This window comes from Rhinolophus ferrumequinum, chromosome 11 (genome assembly GCF_004115265.2).
Source record: "Rhinolophus ferrumequinum isolate MPI-CBG mRhiFer1 chromosome 11, mRhiFer1_v1.p, whole genome shotgun sequence".
Taxonomy (NCBI): domain Eukaryota; kingdom Metazoa; phylum Chordata; class Mammalia; order Chiroptera; family Rhinolophidae; genus Rhinolophus; species Rhinolophus ferrumequinum.
This window is the reverse complement of record NC_046294.1, coordinates 77,075,580-77,097,719: the sequence shown is the minus strand read 5'-3', so window position 1 is coordinate 77,097,719 and position 22,140 is coordinate 77,075,580. Positions and strand designations below refer to the sequence as shown.

The following is a 22,140-nucleotide window of genomic DNA, read 5'->3' as shown; positions in this document are numbered from 1 at the left end:
CCAAAATTTAGTAGCTTAAAACTACAATATTTATCGCTCATAATCTGTCGGTTGACTGGGCTCAGCTGGGAAGTTCTCACTTAGGATCTTTCATGCAGTTGCAGTCAGCAGCTGGGGCTGGAGTCATCTTAAGACTCAACTGTGCCAGCGTCCAAAATGGCGTCTTCACTTCCCTGTGTGATGCTTCAGTGCTCCTCCTCCACGTGGCCTCTGTCCAGCAGAGTAACCTGGACTTCTTACACAGCATCTCAGGGCTCTGAGAGGAAGGAAGTGGAAGTTAAGGGCCAGGCCTGCAACTGGCACAATGTCACTTCCACTTAATTCTGTGAATCATAGTAGTGTCATAGGGCCCATCCAGATTCTCCCTTCTTTCTGGGCCTCTAATAGCAATATGTTCGACCATCTCACTGGATCATTTGTGCTGTGTACCTCCTTGTTTGTATTTTCCAACCTTTTTTCCCTTTCAACCCACCCTGTGGTGTTACTGGAAACCGTGTGGAGAGCCTGGACTTCCAGCCTCACCCAGCTGTAGCAAGGAGCCCCCTTTCCCCGTGGACTTCAGGTGGAAGCCAAGTGGGGAATCTGGTCTTCTATCTCCACTTAGCAGTAACAAGGTGGCAACTCCCAAAGCCAGCCGAATTTTACAGTTTGATTTCATTTATGTAACATACTTGAAATGACAAAATTATAAAAATGGAGAACAGATTAGTGATTGTTGGAAGAATGGGGGGCAGAGGTAGGTAGGCCATGGGAGGAAGGAGGGTGTAGCTGTAAAAGGGTGGCACGGGGAATCCTTGTGGTGACAGAAATACTCTGTATCTTGACTGCATCAGTGTCAATATCCTGGTTGTGATGTACTGTAGTTCTGCAAGCTGCTACTATTGAGGGGAAATGATAAAAGGTATGTGGGAGGCTCTTTGTGCTGCATATCTTTTTTTTTTTTTTTTTAAGATTTTATTGGGGAAGGGGAACAGGACTTTATTGGGGAACAGTGTGTACTTCCAGGACTTTTTTCCAAGTCAAGTTGTTGTCCTTTCAGTCTTAGTTGTGGAGGGCGCAGCTCAGCTCCAGGTCCAGTTGCCCTTGCTAGTTGTAGGGGGTGCAGCCCACCATCCCTTGGAACCAGCAACCTTGTGGTTGAGAGGACGCGCTCCAACCAACTGAGCCATCCGGGAGCTCAGCGCAGCTCAGCTCAAGGTGCCGTGTTCCATCTTAGTTGCAGGGGGCGCTGCCCACCATCCCTTGCAGGACTCGAGGAGTTGAACCGGCAACCTTGTGGTTGAGAGCCTACTGGCCCATGTGGGAATCGAACCGGCAGCCTTCGGAGTTAGGAGCATGGAGCTCCAACCGCCTGAGCCACCAGGCCGGCCCTGTGCTTTATATCTTATAACTGCATGTGAAATCTATAATTATCTCAAAAAGTTTCCCTTAACAAAAATTTTATAGCTATAAATGTGTGTGTGTATGTAACTTGTGTGTGTGTGTGTGTGTGTATACACATATATATACACACATACATATATATACACACATATATACACACATACATATATATATACACCTATATATGTATATGTATGTATATATATATAAAATCTCCTCTGCATTTTAAATTCCTCCCATGACTACTTCATTTTTTAAAATCACCCTTTAATCTGGATTTCTCTAATTATGTCAAGAAGTAGTTATGTTTTTTTGAGGTGGCTCTCCTAGACAGTGGTGGAGATGAGGAAGGCAGGCAGCACAGAAATAGAATAAACGACTGTGTGTTGTTGTAGTACTGATAGGTTACAGGTGACAAACTGTTTGGTGCCTCTACAAAGCCCACATGCCAGTAGCAGGGAGGTCAGTCAGCTGTGGAGCCTCCTAACCTCGCTGTATTTTTCACTTTAGGAGTTGCTTTTGAACAGGGTAAAATCCTTCCTACCCCTGAAACAGTTCCTTTCAGACTCACCAGAGATATTGTGGATGGGATGGGCATCACTGGTGTGGAAGGTGTCTTCAGAAGGTAAGTGATACAAGGTAAAGTAGGGCGGATGATTTTTGGTGCAGAATTGTTTGGATTATTGATTTCTGTAGACTGTAGAATTCATTGCTCAATTTCTATTCCAGTGCTTTGCCAGTACTAAGGAAAAGACCCTGGGTAAAAACAGTAATAGTTTCCCCTTCTTTCTGTTCACCTGGGACCTCGCCCAGGATAACACACAGGCTGTCCTTCCTAACCTCCTCCGGAAGTAGAAGCAGCTTGCCTTCACCTTTAGCTGACTTCCTGTTTACTGCTTACAACTCCTGGTGGGCGCCCACTGGTAGGCGTATGAGCTGTCCTAAAGGCTCATGACCCAGTGCTAGTGCCTGTGGTTCCCTGGAGTTTCCCAGCCTAGGTCTGGGTACTCACTTTCTAATGGGGCAGGTTCTAGTCCAGGTAAACTAATAATTAATGACTCAAAGAACTATTTCATACTATTGTGTTATTCTTATAAATGATAAGCTTATATTTGCATACATTTTTTTTATTAAAGTGTAGTTAACATACCATAATAGTTTCAGGTGTTAAATATAGGGTTTCAGCATTTGTGTACCTTGCTATGTGATCACTATGATAAACTTAGCAGCCATGTCACCATACAAAGTTATTACGATGTTATTGACTATATTCCTTGTGCTGTGATAAAAGGTATGTGGGAGGCTTTGTGCTTTATATCTTATAACTGCATGTGAAATCTATAATATCTCAAAAAGTTACCCTTAACAAAAATTTTATAACTATAAATGTGTGTGTATATAAATTGTGTGTGTATATATACACACACAATGTATATATATATACACATACATAGACATATATATGTACATGTATGTGTATGTATATATATAATCTCCTCTGCATTTTAAATAAGTCACATCCCTGTGATTTATTTATTTTATAAATGGAAGCTTGTACCTCTTAATCCCCTCCCCCCTTTTCACCCATGTCTGCACCCCTCCCCTCTGGCAACCATCAGTCTGTTCCCTGCATCTACCGTGTTTCCCGAAAAATAATACTTGTTTTTTCTAAGACTGTGTCTTATCTAACATAATATAAGACTAGGTCTTATATTAATTTTTGCTCCAAAAGACACATTAGAGCTCATTGTCTGGCTAGGTCTTATTTTCGGGGAAACACAGTATGAGTCTGTTTCTGTTTTGTTTGTTTGTTTTGATTTTTTAGACTCTACATATAAGTGAAATCATATGGTATTTGTCTTTATCTGACTTATTTCACTAGTATAATACCCTCTGGGTCTATAACAGCTTTTGTTGCTGTTGCCTGGGGAGACACATCCAAAAAAAAAACTGTTGCTAAGACTGATGTCAAAGAGTTTACTGCCTAGGTTTTCTTCTAGGGGTTTTATGGTTTCCAGTCTTTATTTAAGTATTTACTCCATTTTGAGTTTATGTTTTTATATGGTGTAAGAAAGTAGTCCTGTTTTGTTTTTGGAAAGTATCTGTCCAGTTTTCCCAGTACCATTGATTGAAGAGGCTGTCTTTTCCCCATTGTATATTCTTGCCTCCTTTGTAATAGATGAAGTGACCATGTAAGTGTGGTTTATTTCTGGGTTCCCTGTTCTGTTCCATTTACATATATATTTGTATTCATTTCAGAAATATCTATTGAAAGCCCACTCTGCCAAGTTCTCTCCTCTTTGACATATTACATAATTTGGGAATTATTAACAAGAATAGTCTAAGCATACTACACATGAAGATAGATATCAAATGGATGGATGGATGGATGGATGGATGGATGGATGGATGGATGGATGGATGTTGAAAACATTGGTGTGTAACAAAATCCTTATTTATGATGTGTTTGTAGATGCTGTGAGAAAACCATGGAGGTTATGAGAAACTCGCAGGAAACCCTGTTAACCATTGTAGAGGTAAAGTATATTATAAGGAAAACTTTATTTCTCTACCTGATAGACTGTGTCTTGTTAGGGAGTCACTGATTTGAGGATCGGCGCTTCATTTTAATGTGGTGAAATCGTACTGGGCAGCAGGAGGGGAGAGGGTTGCACCCATCAGTAAATTGTGATTTAGAAATGCCTCCAGGCCCCTCAATTTTCTTACAATGTTACAGCATAATAAGTAATCTCTAGTCTTTAATACATAAGTCAGTACTGTTACATCTTAGATGTCTTGTATGGGTGGTATTGTTTTCAGAATGGATTCCATTGGGGTTTTAAGAGAAATCACTAAGGTACCTCCTTTTCCCCTGCCCAAGTTCAGAACCGTTTAGTCAGCCAGATGGAGATCGAAGTCGACATTGTTAGTGGAGGAACAAGGCTGAGGAGTGAGGGCCAAACTGGTGCTTCCTCAGTGCCTCTCAGCTCTGTCAACCCTGGAACGGCCCACTGAATCGGGGTTCGCAGAGCATATGCTCTTCATCGGCCCACTGCCTCATGTTGAACAGGGCAGAAAGGGAGGGAAGTCAACCATATTTCCAGTCCTTACGACCTTAGCTCTACCCGACGAGAATTGTGTACCTAGGGCAGTCACTCACCACCCTGGGAAAGGGTGTGTGTGGCAAGAGATCGGGAGTGTTTCCTGCACAGGGAAACCTGGGAAACAGAGTATAGGCATGCCCCCCTTACATGCTTCAGCTTTTTGTTCCTTTAACCTGGCGGTGCTGGACCTGACTGCGCTTTAGTATCACCTGTAACTGCTTTTAAAAAATATTGATGCTGACCAAATTCAAACCAACTTTCTAGGGATGCAGCAGGAACATTTGTATTTTTTAGAAGCTCTCCTGTGCAGCCAGGGTGGGGAATCACTGTCTTAATTCATTGGCATTAACCATTAAGCCTGTGATCAACAAGGGTGGGGCTGTCCCTGGGAGGGTGAAATTAACAGTCTGTTAGAGTGGTCCTGTGTCACCGTTGTGAACCAGGGGCCTTTTTATAGATCTTTGGACTGCTGGTGGCAGTAGAGATTTTTGCTGCAAAGGGGATGCTGAGATGGATCCCAGTAGTGTGTTGATAAATTTAAATACAAGGCTGTGCTGTTCCCAAGGCTGAATAACAATGCATTCCCCTTTCTATTTCCAATTATGTTCGTATATGTCATTTCTTACAGTTTGCGATTGGTTCAGCAGTAAGACTAAATGATAATCCAGACACCCCACTAATTTAGAAATTAAAATCTAAAATCAGATTATCTTGCCTTTGTGCATTTAAGACAAAAAAGTCCAAGCTTTTCAAATTAATTTAAGATCCAAAGAAGTTTAACATATTGCCCAGGATTTTGCTCTGCTTAGTATCAGTCAGTCAGAAGGCTATTTTTATGGCTGCTGTGGTAGATAGGTGGGGGTTCCTTCAGTAGCTATATCCTGAGTTAATACTTGCTGGAAGAGGGTAGTTCGTTCAAGGCCTCAGAAGTTTTACGAGTTGAATGCCAAATTGCTCATGAGCTTCATTCTTTGAATAGTGGTAGGGTATCAAATTAGAAAAGTAACAGTAGCCAGATCACCTGGAGGTTCCCACACCATTATAAGAACTTTAGATTTTACTGAGTGAGATGAAAACTGTTGGAGGGTTTTGAGCCTGAGAAGTGATTTGCATCTCCGCCCACAATAACTGTGTCACTTAAAAGCTCACCCTTTAATGCTTTGTGTAGTTGACACTGACCTATCCAGTCTTGTCTCTGAAAATCTGTCCAAATTTCCTGAAATCATTTGATGTGGTTGTCTCAGTCTTCAAGAGATTTTTGGCACTTGAGCTTACTGAAAACTTGGTTCTTCAGCTGTGGGAGGGCGCTTCTCAATAGCAGCATAGGTCTCAGTGCTGTGGAACGCCATTCCAGGCGTCCGTCTTGGACTCGTTATTTTTCCTCTGTTAGGTTTCATTGAGCCACAGTCACTGTCTCTGATCTCATAACAGTTAAAGCATCTCCTCACTTTGTAAATCCCTCTGTAAGAGCACTTTGTCTTGAGTGCATTTCACTTTCCCTCTCAGTATACTTCTCCCCTGGTCTTCACATCACTTTCTCTTCTTCTTAACAGACCATTCTATCCTCCGAGACTGACAAAGTTCAAGGAAATATCTCTCTAACTCAGTGGTTCTTAGCCAAGGGCGATTTTGCCCCCTAAAGGATAGTTGGCAATGTCTGAAGACATTTTTTGTTGTCATAAATTTGGGGGAATGGGGAGATTCAGATACTATTGAGATTTAGTGGCTTTAGGCCAGGGAGGCCGCTAAACGTCCTGTGTACAGGACGGGCCTACAGTAAAGAAGTATCCAGCCCAAAAATGTCAATAGTGACAAGATTGAGAAACCCTGCCCTGGCTTAACCAGTCTATATTCCCTTATTGTTTTCATTTAACCACTTCTGTTCTAATAGTAAGATTATAGTATATTTTTTGAATTACTAGTTCTTCCTTGATTCTACAATTTACAAATATAATTTTTAACGGAAGCCCTTGGGATTAAAATAATTTGTGTTCTTTCTCTACTTCAACCCAAGAAGACTGTATATATATAGTCTCTTTATAATTAAGGCTTCTAGTGTTTTCATTAGTTGATTAATATTAGGTTGGTGCAAAAGTAATGCGGTTTCTACAGTTATTTTTAACCTTTTAAACCGCAATTACTTTTGCACCAACCTAATATACTTCCCTTTTGTGGGTGAAACTGGTTTGGATCTCTGAAATCTAAAGCTCAACTTGAAGTCATATAGGAATCCTGAGCAAACCACATACATTTAGTCAGTCCCGCCGGTTTTTAATGGCCCTGGAGGACACTCAAAATAGCTGAAACAGATGACCAGTTTAGGGTACTGCTGATCTAGTACATCTCCTGGAATTAAACACACAACGCTAAAGGCATTTTGTAGTCCCAGCCTGCAGACCTACTGAGAAACGGTGAAGGCAGCAGCAAAAACAAGTGCTAACTTTATAATGCTGGAATATCCTGCAGTATCACTCGTCCCTGGAATTGAGCCTTCACTTATTATTAAGACCTGTCTGGTAAGCATTTGCTAAGGCTTAGTTTAAAAATTCTGTGCTTATAATACCAGAGACAGTTAATTGTTCAGAATTGCCAAGGACAAACATCCCTTGGTAATTTAGAACATTTGGATACAAAAATGAATCCAGAGAGTTTTGAATAACATCATGAGGTCTCACTTACTAAAATTTAAGACCTAAAGCCACTTGCTCTGTCCATTCCAGTTATTTTGGTATTCAAATTCTACCCCATATATACCTCAAGGTGCCAACCACGGCACTAGACCTTGGGTTTTGACGAGCTTTCAACAAATTACGGCCTTTTTCTTTCCATTCAAAGTTGGAACTAATTGAGAGAAAAAGAGCCCTAGAAATAGGATAGAGATCCAAATGTCAGGTGTGTTAATGATAAAACTGTTGGAGAACATGGCTCAGGAGTGAGTTCCATATAGGCTTGCCACTGCTGTCCAACTCCCACAACAGCCCACCTGAGGGAGAACTGGGACTGCAGAGCAAATGCCCTTTTCCAGGACTGGACTGGTCAAGAGAGAGAAAAGGAAAGGAAGTGACTAGTGCTTGTCTCCTTTTAATAGATTAGTTTCAGCCAGTCAGGAAACATGAGTCAGAGGTTGTCATCGCCCCCCACCATGGAGGAAGAATGAATTCAGAATGGGATAAGAAGTCCAGAGCATTATACTAGTAGTTTCTTCCATATGGAAACAGGAAGTGTGTGCAGTAAGTTTGTCCCTCCCGCCCCAGTCAACTACCATGTAACTGGCCTCTGTTATTTTTCTAATTCTGGTCTACTGTTTCTAAATACATGAACAAAAGGCACATTGTTCTTCTAATACCTATGTTCTCTCTATCTAGGTCCTCCTGTATGACCCTCTCTTTGACTGGACCATGAATCCTTTGAAAGCTTTGTATTTACAGCAAAGGCTAGAAGATGAAACTGAGCTCCACTCAACGCCAAAAGCAGATGACCAGGAATGCAAACGAAATCTCAGGTGAGCAGTATTTTAGGAAGGACCTATTGTCAGTTGTTCAGATTTTCCTATTTCTAAGGCCCTTTAAACTAGTCCACCTCATTAATTAATGCCTTTGTGTTTTGTCATTAGTGATATTGACCAGAGTTTCAACAAAGTCGCTGAACGTGTGTTGATGAGACTACAAGAGAAACTGAAAGGAGTAGAGGAAGGAACCGTGCTCAGTGTGGGTGGGCAGGTGAATTTGCTCATACAACAGGCCATGGACCCCAAAAATCTCAGCCGACTTTTCCCAGGATGGAAAGCTTGGGTGTGATACTCAACATACGAATTACCCTTGAATTCAACCATCAGAAAATATTTTTTGGCCTTCACCCACATACTCTGAATAGGTGTTAATATTTAACTTAGTGAACTACTTTTTGGTGTTTAAAAAAAAAATGTTTTAATACTTGCTTTAGTCACCTAAAGATGCTTTGATAATCTCAAGGAACATCTATTCTCTCACACTTTAGAAATAAGTGTCATTCATGCTCTATTTCTAGGCTAAACATTTATTTTTTTTCTTAAAGTACATACTTGTATCATTTTCAGTAGAATCACTGTCTTACGCTTTAGCTAAAAATGGAAACAGCAGGAATACAGGAATGTCACTGACGGTTTTTCCTTTAGGAATTAGAACAAATAAATACACTGCTAGTTTTGAGATGTCTTTTAATTAAAATTTATTTCCCAGGTATTATATGAATTATAAATTATTTGATAATTAATATATAAAAGGAAGAAAAAACTTTAAAATTATAACTATATGTCATGGTAAAGCTCCCTTAAAAATAAGAAGCAATGTTGAAAACAAATTAGCATTTAAGAAATAGGTTTGGATTTTCAGTAATAAGATCACCCAGTGTTAGTGAATAATAAAGTTGTTATGTTATAGAGAACAAACTTCTAAGACACAGTTAGTATGATTACTATTTTTAAAAGAGATATATTGGTTCTGTAGTTCTGTTCTCTTTATCTTTTAACCCCTTCTGTGTTTTCCATTAATCTTTCTGTGATGCCTTCATATCTGTCTCCTAGTGCATGAATTCTGTTGTCGGCTACGTATAATCTTTTTAAACTAGTCATTGGGTTTTTCTTTTAAATTTTTTTAATTTCTAGCGATGTATCATTCTTCGGATCTGCCTGTTGTTTCATAATGTCTAGTGTTTTTTTATTTTCCAATTCCTTTTATATAAAGTCACTAATCACTTTAAACATCCCTATTTTATGGTCTCTCTGATAGCTGTATCAAGTTCTTGTTTGTTGATTCTTAGGTAGACTGTTTATCTGTGTGTTTTGTAATTTTGAAAGGTGAGCTTATTTTCAGAAGTGTTTTCTCTGTGGAAATCTTGCATGGGTTAACAATAATCCCTTCCAGATAAGTTCTGTGTCTCCTTATGTCATATTCCCAGAGCTATCACTGACAAAGGACCACTGTTATTTAATTTCTTGGCTTCGGGGTTTCTAGACCTCAAGGGTAGTCTGAATTACCAAAGAAGACTCCCAGGCCAGGACTCCTCATCTCCGCGTGCCAGTTTTATTGACTCCACATTCACTGATGTGACACTGATGGTGTCAGCTTCCATGTGTCACACCCTTACGGTGGCTGTGAGAGGAGGTGGATTTAATTCCTATGTGCTGCCTTTGGAAGTCCAAGGTTTCATCAGTCCCCTTCTAGTTGTTAAAGCTGAAACCCATAGGTTAATGAGATTGGCAAGTTGTGCTGGGACAGCTAGAATATCAGCTCACACATTTTTCTTTCTGGTTTTCAGTTCCCTTCATTTTTGGCCCTAAGGATTTCCCCTTTCTTGTCAGTTCTGTACATTTAAAAGAATGTTTCTTACATGTTGTCCAGCATTTCTGTGTTTTGTTGGAAAAGAAAGGTTTAGCTATCAAGTTTGATATGTAGCTAGAAATGGAACACTTTTCTGTCCCCATATACTGTCAGCAGATACAAAAGTAAAACTGCAAACTTGTGTATTACTGAATATAATCCCTCCTCCTTTCTTAGGAAAATGTTTATCTTAGCTATAAGAGATTAAGATATGCATGACTGAACTTTGCTCTTATTTGTGCCTTGGGTAACCAATTTAGGTAAACAGTTTTTTCTTAGGAAGGGCTAGCATTTCTGTCTTTTGTCAATGAGAAGAACGCACTCATATCTCATCTCGCACCTTCCCCTCCCTCTAAAAACAGTCTCCAGAACTTTGTGAATTATAAATTTCTTGGTTTGGTTTCTGGAGAACTGTTCTTAAAATTATTTTGCATTTTAAATTACAAACTTATCTTGGTATCTCTTTCTTATATGCTGCCTTAATGAATATTTGGTATATATTGGTAGTTTTATTACTGTAGTGGATCAAGGGAATGTAATAAACTTAGAATGTTTTTATTCAAGAAAGCCATGAAATCTTCATGCATGAATAAGAAATTATCAATTAGATGATAGTATAGGTAAATGAATTTGTAATTAATTCTTGCTAATTAAGGTAGCCCTATTTGAATAACACCATGAAACCACTCTTCAACCTTGAATGGTGTGCCATCAGGCTCCTGTCCTATTCAAATGTTCTTATTACTGACTTTGAAAAGTCAACCAAATTTGCAAGTAACAAATCTGGGAGAATAGCTAATTCACGGGTGATAGAATTAGGATTCTAAAAGATTTTGACAAGCTGGAGCACTGTCTGGAAATGAATAGGATAGAAATTTACCAGAAACAAATGAGTAGTGATTAGGTTTCTAAAATATTAATCATAGAATATGATTGTATGCTGAGCACCTGACATACATTATATGCAGCATCTCTTGCAAGATGAGTGGTGTTATCCCAATTTACACCTGGAGAAAGTGAATTTTGGAGAAATAAGGTAACTTCTCCAAGGCCAGAATATAGCACATGAAAGGTACAAGTTTATGGACAATCCCTAATTTGAAAAACTTTCAAGTGAAAGAAATTTGGGCTTCACCAGTCAGTTGCTCATAAGGTCAGTAGAAACCAAGTAGAGAAGCTACTAGAAAAGCTAATAAACTAGACAGATTGAACAGCTGTATCCAGATTAAGGGAGCTAATAGCCCTCCCACCATTCTCTGTGCTAGTCATAGCACCCCAAAGAATCTCCCTAATCAGTGAGCACATAAATCCATGGTCATTATAGTGTATGCTTAAAATATATGCAATTAGAAATGCTAAAAATTTAAAGTGTCTGAAACAAAAGCAAAAAGGGAACACATTGGACTTATTAAAGATTAAAGTAGGTTAGTCTTTAAAAAAATAGAAAGCTAGTATATTGGCTTGAAATACAGATATGTGTCATTTCATGTATTTTTATAGCACTTTAATGAAATTATATATTTCATGTGGATTTATTTTAGTACTATTGAATGTATTTCTTTGTTCTGTTCTTACCAGAATCCTGTTGCACTGTTACCTGTTTTTGAATAAATAATTCTAAAAGCAAATGTATGCTAAGATTCATTCATCTTTTTCAAATACTTGCATGTTCTGTGTGCGAGGCATGGCGCTAATTCCTAGGGAAACAGCCGTGAGCAAGGCAGGCACCATCGGCCCTTCCAGAGCTCATATCTGGGCAGAGAGGAAACTCATAATGCAGTGTGAACTGGGGGCCCTGTAACACAGAACCAGCCTGGCATGCTGCAACTCAGTCTAAACAGCCTGGTTTTCTTAATTACCCCATGACAAAAGGGCAAATGACTGTTCTTTGGGCCTAGAGAGTGATCTACTTGACATTTCTAAAGTCTAAAAAATATCTACTGGAATATAATAAAGATCTTGATACCCCAATTGTGAAGTTTGCATACCACCTGTTTGTTTTTTAACTAAAAAAAAATTTAGCCTTTTTCAGAGTTATAGGCTCTTCTGTGTAGATTTAGGGGAAAAAAAGTGAATTTTGCATTAACATAGTACAGTCAAAATTTTTACAAAGATTAGATTCAGAATTTGGTAAAATGAAAATCTTATATAATGAAAATTATTCCCTAACAAGTCCCTTACTTTGCCATAACGTCCAGCATGCATAATTTTTTTAATGTACAGCAATACGTACAAATGTATACTTCTACACTAATGTACAGTGAGTTTATGATTCTAAAGCAGTGGTTCTCAAAGAGGGGTGATTTTGCTTCCCCACCCTTCACCTCCACAGAGTACATTTGGCAATGTCTGAAGACATTTGTTGTCACTGACATGGTGAAAACATGAAATATTGACATGTAATGTTGAAGGTTAAGGTCAGTATAACTAACCAGCACAAACATGTAGGAGAGAGATGGCCATGAATTTGCTTGTAGCTCTTGTCATGCCACAAGTTTGTGTTCATAGTTGGTCTACTATGAATGTGTGAATCACTATTTAATTGTGGTAAAACACATAAAATTTACCATCTTAAGCATTTTTAAGTGTACAGTTCAGTAATGTTAAGTACATTCATACTGTTGTGAACCAATCTCCAGCATTCTTCACTTTGCAAACCTGGAATTCTACACCCATTTCACAGCTCCCATCTTCCCTTCCACCCAGCCCGTAGCAACCAGCATTCTGTTTTCTGTCTGAATTTGACTACTCTAGCTATCGCCTATAAGAGGAATCATACAGCATTTGTCTTTGTGAGTGCCTTATTTCACTAGCTCAATGTCCTTAAGGTTTATCAATGTTGTTTATCAATGTCAGAATTTCCTTTCTTTTTAAGACTGAATAATATTCCATTGTATGTATATACCACATTTTGTTTCTCCTTTCATCTGTTGATGGACACTTGGGTTGCTTCTCCTTTTTGACTATTATGAATAATGCTGCTATGAACATGGGTGTGCAAATATCTCTTTGGGACCCTGCTTTTAATTCTCTTGAGCATATACCCAGAAGTGGAATTGCTGAATCGTACGGTAGCTCTATTTTAGTTTTTTGAGGAACCACCATGCTGGTTTTCATAGCATGGCACCATTTCCCATTCCCACCAACAGTGCACAAGGGTTTCAGTTTCTCCACATCCTGGCAAACACCTGTTGGCTGGATGGTGATGGGTGTGGGTGAGTCATTCTCGCAAGTAAAAGTATTGTACACTGTATACGAAACTTAGGAGTGGTATTGCAAGAAGTAAGTTTTAGATACACACACACACACACACACACATCTATAGATCTATATATATATGTATCTATAGGTCTCTCTATATACAGATAGGTCTATATATAGAGAGATAGATCTATAAATAGATAGATAGGTATTCTTGAACCAGTTAGTGAATTTAACAAGCTCAGGCCCAAGATAGTGTTGCTTATGCTAAGCCCCATGTCAGCAAACCAAAACAACTAAGTTTCTATGATCAGCTGTCCCAGAAAACAGGCCGATGCCAACCAATCAGCACTTCCCTGCTTAGCACAAGTTACATAACCCAGCTCAAGACTTCCGTTTGTGATGACATCGTAAAAACGGCGATGTAAAGTGAGCCTCTTGAAATCTCCCCTGGAATTTACAACAGCTTGAACAACTATAACTCCACAAACGATTCCCTGCACAATATCTTCAACAGGGACAATTTGTAGCAACCAATACATAAAAAGGGGGAGAGTCAAGGCCAGAACCAGAATATGGGAATGGAGAAAGTAAGCATGCTGAAGAAAATGGAATACTCTAAATATCAAACTTTCTTTTACATAAAATTAATGGTAACCACTCAAAAAAATCCAGAACTGAAATATATACTGTAATAAAAGAAGAAACAGAGGGAAAAATCATAGAATACCACCACACAGAAATAATAGACAACAACAAAAAGGCAAAGAAACAATGGAGACAGCCTTACCAGAAAACAACAGACTATACATTTTTTTCTAGTGTACATGGAACATCCTCAAGGATAGACCATATTTTGGGACATAAAAATAGCCTCAGCAAATTTAAGAAGACTGAAATCATACCAAACATATTCTCTGATCACAAGGTTTTGAAATTGGATATTAACTGCAAAAAGAAAGAAGGAAAAACCACAAATACATGGAGATTAAACAACATACTTTTAAAGAATGACTGTGTCAAAGAAGAAATAAGAGGAGAGATCAAAAGATACATAGAAATAAGAATAAAAATACATCCTACCAAAATTTTTCGGATGCAGCGAAAGCAGTGTATAGATGGAAATTTATATCATTACAGGCCTATCTCAAGAAACAAGAAAAATCCCAAATAAATAATCTCACGTTACACCTTAAAGAACTAGAAAAAGAACAAATGAAACCCAAGGTCAGCAGAAGAAAGGAAATAATAAAAATCAGAGCAGAATTAATGAAACAGAACAAAAAGACAATACAAAAATTAATGGGACAAAGAGCTGATTCTTTGAAAAGATTAACAAAATTGACAATCTCTTGACTAGACTCACTAAGATACAAAGAGAAAAGACAAACAAAATCAGAAATAAAATCACGGATGCCACAGAAATACAAAGGATCATCCAAGAATACTATGAAGGATGGACTATATGCCACCAAATTCAATAACCTAGAAGAAATGGACAAGTTCTTAGAAACATATAGCCGTTCTAGGCTGAACCATGAAGAACTGGAAAATCTAAATAGACCTATCACCAATAATGAAATTGAATCAGTCATCCAAAACCTTCCCAAAAGCAAAAGTCCGGGACAAGATGGCTTCATTAGTGAATTCTACCAAATCTTCAACAAGGGTCTAATACTTGTCCTGCACAAACTCTTCCAAAAAATTGAAGAAGAGACAGTACTCCCTAACTCATTCTATGAGGCCAACGTTATTCTGTTACCAAAACCTGGTAAGGACAACACAAAAAAAGAAAACTACACACCAGTATCTCTGATGAATACAGATGTAAAAATTCTAAACAAAATTCTAGCAAATCGAATGCAACAATACATTAAAAAGATTGTTCATCACGACCAAGTGGGGTTTATCCCAGGGGCACAAGGATGGTTCAACATATGCAAATCCATCAATGTGATACATCACATAAACAAAATAAAGGACAAAAATCACATGATTATATCAATTGATGCAGAAAAAGCATTTGACAAGATACAACATCCATTTATGATTAAAACACTTAATAAAATAGGTATAGAAGGAAAATATTTATTAACAAAATAAAGGCCATATATGACAAATCCTCAGTTAATATTATAATTAACAGTGAAAAACCGAAGCCCTTTGCTCTATGTTCAGGAACACGACAGGGCTGTCCCCTATCACCTCCGCTATTCAACATAGTGTTGGAAGTCCTCGCCAGAGCAATCGGCAAGAGAAAGAAAAGGCATCCAAATTGAGAATGAAGAAGTTGTCACTCTTTGCAGATGACATGATGCTATATATAGAAAACCCTAAGAACTCCACTAAAAAACTATTAGAAACAATCAACGAATACAGTAAAGTTGCCGGCTAAAATCAACATACAAAAGTGCATTGCATTTCTATATACTAACAATGAAATCTCAGAAAAAGAAATACAAAAAACAATTCCTTTTGCAATTGCAGCAAAAATAATAAAATACCTAGGAATAAACTTAACTAAGAATGTGAAAGACCTGTATGCTGAAAACTGTAAGACATTTTTTTAAAAAATTGAAAAAGACACAAAGAAATGGAAAGACATTCCATGCTCATGGATTGGAAGAATCAACATAGTTAAAATGGCCATATTACCCAAAGCAATATACAGATTTAATGTAATCCCCATCAAAATCCCAATGGCATTTTTTAAAGAAATAGAACAAAAAATCATCATATCTGTTTGGAGCCACAAAATTCCCCTAATAGCCAAAGCAATCTTAAGGAAAAAGAACAATGCTAGAGGTATCACACTCCCTGACTTTAGCTTGTACTACAGGACAACAATAATGAAAACAGCGTGGTATTGCCAGAAAACAGACACATAGACCAATGGAATAGAACTGAGATCCCAGAAATAAAACCACATAAATATGGACAGATAATTTTTGACAGAGAATCAAAAAACATTCAATGGAGAAAAGACAGCCTCTTCAATAAATGGTGCTGGCAGAATTGGAAAGCCACATGCAAAAGAATGAAACTGGACTGCTATCTGTCACCATTTACCAAAATTAATTCAAAATGGATCAAAGACTTAAGCACAAGACCTGAAACAATAAACTGAATAGAAGAAAACATAGGTACTAAACTTATGGACTTTGGGTTCAAAGAGCATATCATGAATTTGACTCCAAAGGCAAGGGAAATAAAAGCTAAAATAAATGAATGGGACTATATCAAACGTAAAAGCTTCTGCAAAGCAAAAGAAACCATCGACAAAATAAAGAGGCAACCAACTGAATGGGAGAAGATTTTTGCCAACAGTGCCTCCAATAAGGGGCTAAGATCCAAAATATACAAGGAACTCATGCAACTCAACAACAAAAATACAACCCAATTGAAAAATGGGCAGAGGACCTGAAGAGACATTTCTCCAAAGAGGACATACAAATGGTAAATAGACATATGAAAAAATGGTCAACTTCACTAATCATCAGAGAAATGCAAATAAAAACCACAATGAGATATTACCTCACCCCAGTCAGAATGGCTTTCATCAACAAGACAAATAGTAACAAGTGTTGGAGAGGCTGTGGAGAAAAAGGAACCCTCATACACTGTTGGTGGGAATGCAGATTGGTGCAGCCACTATGGAAGGCAATGTGGAGGTTCCTCAAAAAATTACGAATAGAATTACCATATGACCCATTAATCCCTCTCCTGGGTATCTACCCAAAAAACCTGAAAACATTTATCCATAAAGACAAGTGCGCTCCAATGTTCATTGCAGCTTTATTTACAGTGGCCAAGACATGGAAACAACTAAAATGTCCTTTGATAGATGAATGGATAAAGAAGTTGTGGTATACATACACAGTGGAATACTATTCAGCTGTAAGAAAAGATGAAATAGGACCATTTGTGACAACATGGATGGATCTTGAGATAATTATGCTAAGCGAAATAAGTCAGACAGAAAAAGCAGAGAACCATATGATTTCACTGATATGTGGTATATAAACCAAAAACAACAATAGAACAAGACAAACAAATGAGAAACAAAAACTCATAGACACAGACAATAGTTTAGTGGTTACCAGAGGGTAAGGGGGGTGGGGGGTGGGAGATGAGGGTAAGGGGATCAAATATATGGTGATGGAAGGAGAACTGACTCCGGGTGGCGAACACACAATGGGATCTATAGATGATGTAATATAGAATTGTACACCTGAAACCTATGTAACTTTACTAACAATTGTCACCGTAATAAACTTGAATTAAAAAAAAAAACAAACTTCCCTTTGCTCCATATAATGAAAGTGATCCTGTTTCAACCAGTTGACAAATGCCCAGTATAGCTTTCTTGTTCCTGCTCACTTTGGTCTATGAAACCCTCTCACTTTGTACAACTCTTGGAAGCTCCTTTCTGTTTTATAGACTGGATGCTTTCTAATTCATGAATTGCTATATAAAAGTCAACTAGATCAGGAAATTTAATGTCTGAAATGTCACCAGCATTTCAGTTTGAAACTGAAATTTAAAAACAATAGCATCAATAAACATTAAATAGTTGGATACAATATTAATAAACTATGTGAAATACCTGTACACTGTGACCTTGGTTTAAGCAAAGATTTCCTAGATAAGGCACTAAAAGCATGAACCATAAAAGAAAAAATGGTAATTTGGACTTTATTAAAATTAAATACCTTTTCTCCTAAAAAGACATTATTAAGAAAATGGAAACACCAGCCACAGACTGGAAAACAGTATCGGGAAAAGGATTTGTTTCTGACTATCTTAAAAATTATTTTAACAAAATAGTAAGAAATTAAAACTGGACAAAAGATTTGAACAGACACTTTGCCAAAGAAGATAACCATTGGCAAATGAGCACATTAAAGAGCCTCAACATCATAAGTCATTTTGGAAATGCAAACTGAAGTCACAATGAGATGCCATTCACTATACATCCACTAGAGTAGCTAAAATTTTAACAACTGACAACACCAAGTGACAGCACCCAAGTGGAGCATCTGAAACAGATTCATTGCTGGCAGAAATGCAAAATGGTATGGCCACGTTAGAAAAACAGATGTGCGTAAAACATATAATTATTGTTTGCCCCAGCAATTCCACTCCCAAGCATTTCCCAGGAGAAATGAAAACATATGTCCCCATAAGGACTTGTACGTGAGTGTTCACAGCAGCTTTATTCATAATGATCCCAAACTGGAAACAACCAAATGTCCATCAACTGGCGAATGAATACACAAATTGTGGTATAGCCGTACAATGGAACACTGGTCATTAAAAAAGGAATGAACTACTGATCTGAGCAACAATAAGGATGACTTTCAAAAGCATTATGCTAAATGGGAGAAGCTGGACCAAGAGAGACTACGTATAGTATCATTCCATTCCTATGGCATCCTAGAAAAGGCAGAACTGTAGTGATTGAAAGGAGATCAGGAGTATCTGGGGCTTCGGGTGGGGTGAGTGGATTGACCACAAAGATGCACAGTTTGGGGGTGATGGAAATGCTTTATATCGATTACGATGAAAATTACATTTGTCAAAACTCAAAATGAACACTCAAAATGGGTAAATTTGTATGTAAGTTATATTGCAATAAATCTGATTTTTTTCTTAACTATCCATTAGGTCTCTGAGTGCAGATTTTTTATACTTAGGGGTATAAAATCCTAACAGCCTTTGGTCTATTAGGATTACAGACGGCTTTATAAGGATACAGTGGTAAGTGTGACGATGGGCAGCAGTAGAGGGTGCTTATGGGAACAGAGTAACTCAGACTTGGATGGTGTGGTAGACTCTGTTCCTTGACCCAACTGTTATCTCCAGTCCTCTATTCCTCCCACTGTGGAAGCTGAAAGATGTTTGCTTTTCTAGCTTCTTTAGCTAGAACCCAGTTTTGTTCAAGGATGCCTCCGGTGACTAGGGCTGGGGCTTCTAGTAGGGCTTTTGCTTTCCAAATAAAAGGAGAACTTTCCAAATAAAAGGAGAACTTGCTACAGTCCCGCTTTTCGTTTCCTGATGGAAAACAGAGCTCTCCCTGACACGAATGCACAAATAAAGCATGCTTCAAATAAAGAAGAAAAACAATCTGAAGATTTTTTTGCACTTTAAATAAAGTATACCTTTATTTAAGTGTGATTATAAGAACACTACAGTTTCTCAGGGGGCCAGGAATACGTTCTGCATTTTATATGACCAGTGTGTTCAGTCCGATGTTCTAGTTGTTTAATCTTCCTTACTTAGTTGGGCAGGTACTGTGCCAAGAATATACCAATCAGAATAAATTATCTTTTGACTATAACTGCAGTCATTCCAGTCAGAATAAATTATCTCTTGACTATAACTCATGGAAGCAGGGCTTGAAGGGATATAGCTCAAAAAAAAAAAAAGTACTTTACATTTATAATCCATAAGTGGAATCAGGTGTTAATCTAGTAAAATTTATTTCTTCATAAAGATTTTCATATGAAGGATATTTTGGTGTTTCCATTTCCTCTGACATAGCATAGTCGTATTTTTTTTTCTGTGCTTGCTCAAACCTGAAACCTAGAGAGGAATGACAAATGTTTAGGAAGATGCTAGATATAACAAGATACAAACTCATTCAATACGTGACTACCCATTAGGCTACGGTCCATCCACACTGCTTTTCACCACTCTTAGAGAAGCTATCTTCATATCCTATTGAACTGAAACCATGCATGTCCCAAAGTTCTGAGTTCATCCTACTTTTCTCTACCATATTTCATTGTCCATCTCTGCAAAGGCCCTGCAGGGCCTGGGTTTGAGGTTTGGCCTACTAACTAGCTGTGTCATTTGGGGCAAGTTACTTAACCTAAGTCTCAGTGTCCCCATCTATAAAATGGGGATAATACTAGCACGTACCTAATCTCATCTTTGTGAGAGTTAAGTGTGATGATGCACCTAAAGGACTTAGTTTGGCATTGAGTTAGTGCTCCATAATTAACTATTAGCTCACAGTTCTTTACTCACAAATGAAGAGAAGCCTTTTCTCTCTCTAGAGCTAGTTTCCAGATCTTCTCTGGATTGCATTTCCTTGTACTTCTTGAACAAGTGGCACATACTCTCCTCTTCTCCAGTGCCGTCATCCTCAGTGTAACGCCTTCCACTGACCTCAATTATAATGCAAACCCCCACTGCTTAAAATTATTTCACTTGCTTTTGTGCTCCTTCCAATTACCATGCTACAGCTCTCCATCTTTCGCAGGAAAGGCATACGTCGTTTTATTGTGCTTCACAGATGTTGTATGTTTTACAAATTGAAGGCAAGACCCTCCGCCAGCAAAGGGATTGTGACCCGCTTTATTGTGGTGGTCTGCCTATAATCTCTTTCAAGTCACTATTTTATATTCTCTTCTTCCATTTTTGTACTTTCATTCCCTTATATTCTTTTATCCGTCATTGAGAACCTCTACGTGCTATACATTGGGAATTTAGTAGCGAAAGAAACAGACAACTCCCTGCCCTCAAGTGAAGATAGTTACTAAATCTGTTCTCTTGAAGGCCATCAACCCATTAAACCCCCAAAGCGGATACCACAGAGTGTTCAAGGAACAATCAAGAGGCCAGTGATGGCAGGGTTGTTGTGAGCGAGAGAAAAAGGTGACATGGTAAGGGTGGAAACCAGGCCAGGGCAGAGCCAGAAGGCTGGGATGAAGATAGGATTTGATTCCAGGCACAGTGGAAAACTATGAGGCAGCCGAGGCAGTCATCGTTAAGAGCATGGGCTCTGGAGCTAGCCAGCCTGCTCAGTCCCTCACAGGAACTGTGAGACCTTGAGCAAGTAATTTGGCATTCCTTTGTGTGCTCATCTGTAAAATGAAGATAACAGAACCTGACTCATTGGGTTGTTCTGAAGATCAAATGAGTCACTTTTATAAAGCACTTTAAGACAGCACTTCCATATAGTCATTGCTAAACAAGAGTTTGTTAAATAAGTGTTTTCATTGCATTGATTTAAGTTTGTAAAAGATCACTCTCTGTTGTGTGGGAAATGCACTGGAGGAGTATCAGTGTGGAGGCTGTCACAGCAGCCTACAGAGGGCTGATGGCAGCTTGACTGTGCGTGTGGCAATGAGTGGCAGTAAGTGGGGAGGGTAAGGCTAATGATAGCTAACATTATAGAGTACGAACTATGTACCGGGCACCAACCAGTCTAAGCTCTTTACACCTTTTACCTTTTATCACCTCACAACAACCTATGAGCTTGGTACAATTGTTATTCTCATTTTACCGAGGAGGAAACTGAGCTAGTAACTTGTCCAAGGTCACAGTCAGTAAACAGTAAAGCCAAAAATCAAAACCAGGAAGTCTGAATTAACACTCCACAACTGTAACCTCTGTAACCTCTGCTTTACTGTCTCTCCCGGATGATAGCAGGACAGAACTCATACACTCAGATTATACAATAACCATGATTAGATTTTGGCTACGTTAGAATTATTGGTATTTCCGGAGTATGATGATATGTTTCTTCAACCTGCTATCACTTTCAGTTTCTCAGTATTGTGGACCACTGATGGGACAATAGGGGCATAGAAGCTAAAAAATAGTTCTAAGATTTTGAGGCATTTATTTAGCAAAGTGAAGTTTGTTCATTAAAAATTATTACTGAAACCACGAGATACACAACTTTCTTAAAAAAGGATTCATTTAAAACAAATCATCCAATCCTATGTAAAATAGAAAATGTCTCCTATTCCCAACTAACAGTCTTACTATAAAGGCACAAATGACTTGGCACATTTATCTACGTCAGTATGCTATACTGAGTACTGAAATGTCAGGTTCTTAGAAATGTGCACATGTGTGGAATATATCATTTTTGTTCACAAGAATTTCCCAGAAAATATTACTAAAAATCACCTACTTTTGAAGTTAGCTGAAGAGTTGCTTGTAGCAATTTCCTTCCAGTTGGCAATATACCTAAGCACATTATATGGACATTTGGTTAATTGGTTAATTAGTCAGGAATAAATTGATTCATTAACACATGCTTAGACTATTTCTAAAATTCCACTTTCTCTATGAAATCT

The 22,140-nt window shown here is 38.2% G+C and overlaps 2 protein-coding genes across 3 annotated transcripts in view; one reads left to right on the top strand and one right to left on the bottom strand.

Moving 5' to 3' along the window:
- The window catches only part of ATM (ATM serine/threonine kinase), a 116,687-nt gene extending 105,260 nt beyond the window's left edge, over positions 1-11,427 (top strand). For both annotated transcript variants that reach the window (XM_033120446.1, XM_033120445.1), the window contains 4 exons: positions 1,894-2,008; positions 3,857-3,920; positions 7,853-7,989; positions 8,101-11,427. In XM_033120446.1, the coding sequence (XP_032976337.1) occupies positions 1,894-2,008; positions 3,857-3,920; positions 7,853-7,989; positions 8,101-8,284 (500 nt within the window). In that variant the 3' untranslated portion in view covers positions 8,285-11,427. The remainder of the gene's footprint in view (positions 1-1,893; positions 2,009-3,856; positions 3,921-7,852; positions 7,990-8,100) is intronic.
- An 8,057-nt stretch (positions 11,428-19,484) lies between these two features.
- Positions 19,485-22,140, bottom strand: part of C11H11orf65 (chromosome 11 C11orf65 homolog) — a 60,680-nt gene continuing 58,024 nt past the window's right edge. The window contains exons 8-9 of the mRNA XM_033121691.1: positions 21,975-22,030; positions 19,485-19,630 (exon numbers count right to left, since the gene is read on the bottom strand). Of these exons, the coding sequence (XP_032977582.1) occupies positions 19,485-19,630; positions 21,975-22,030 (202 nt within the window). The remainder of the gene's footprint in view (positions 19,631-21,974; positions 22,031-22,140) is intronic.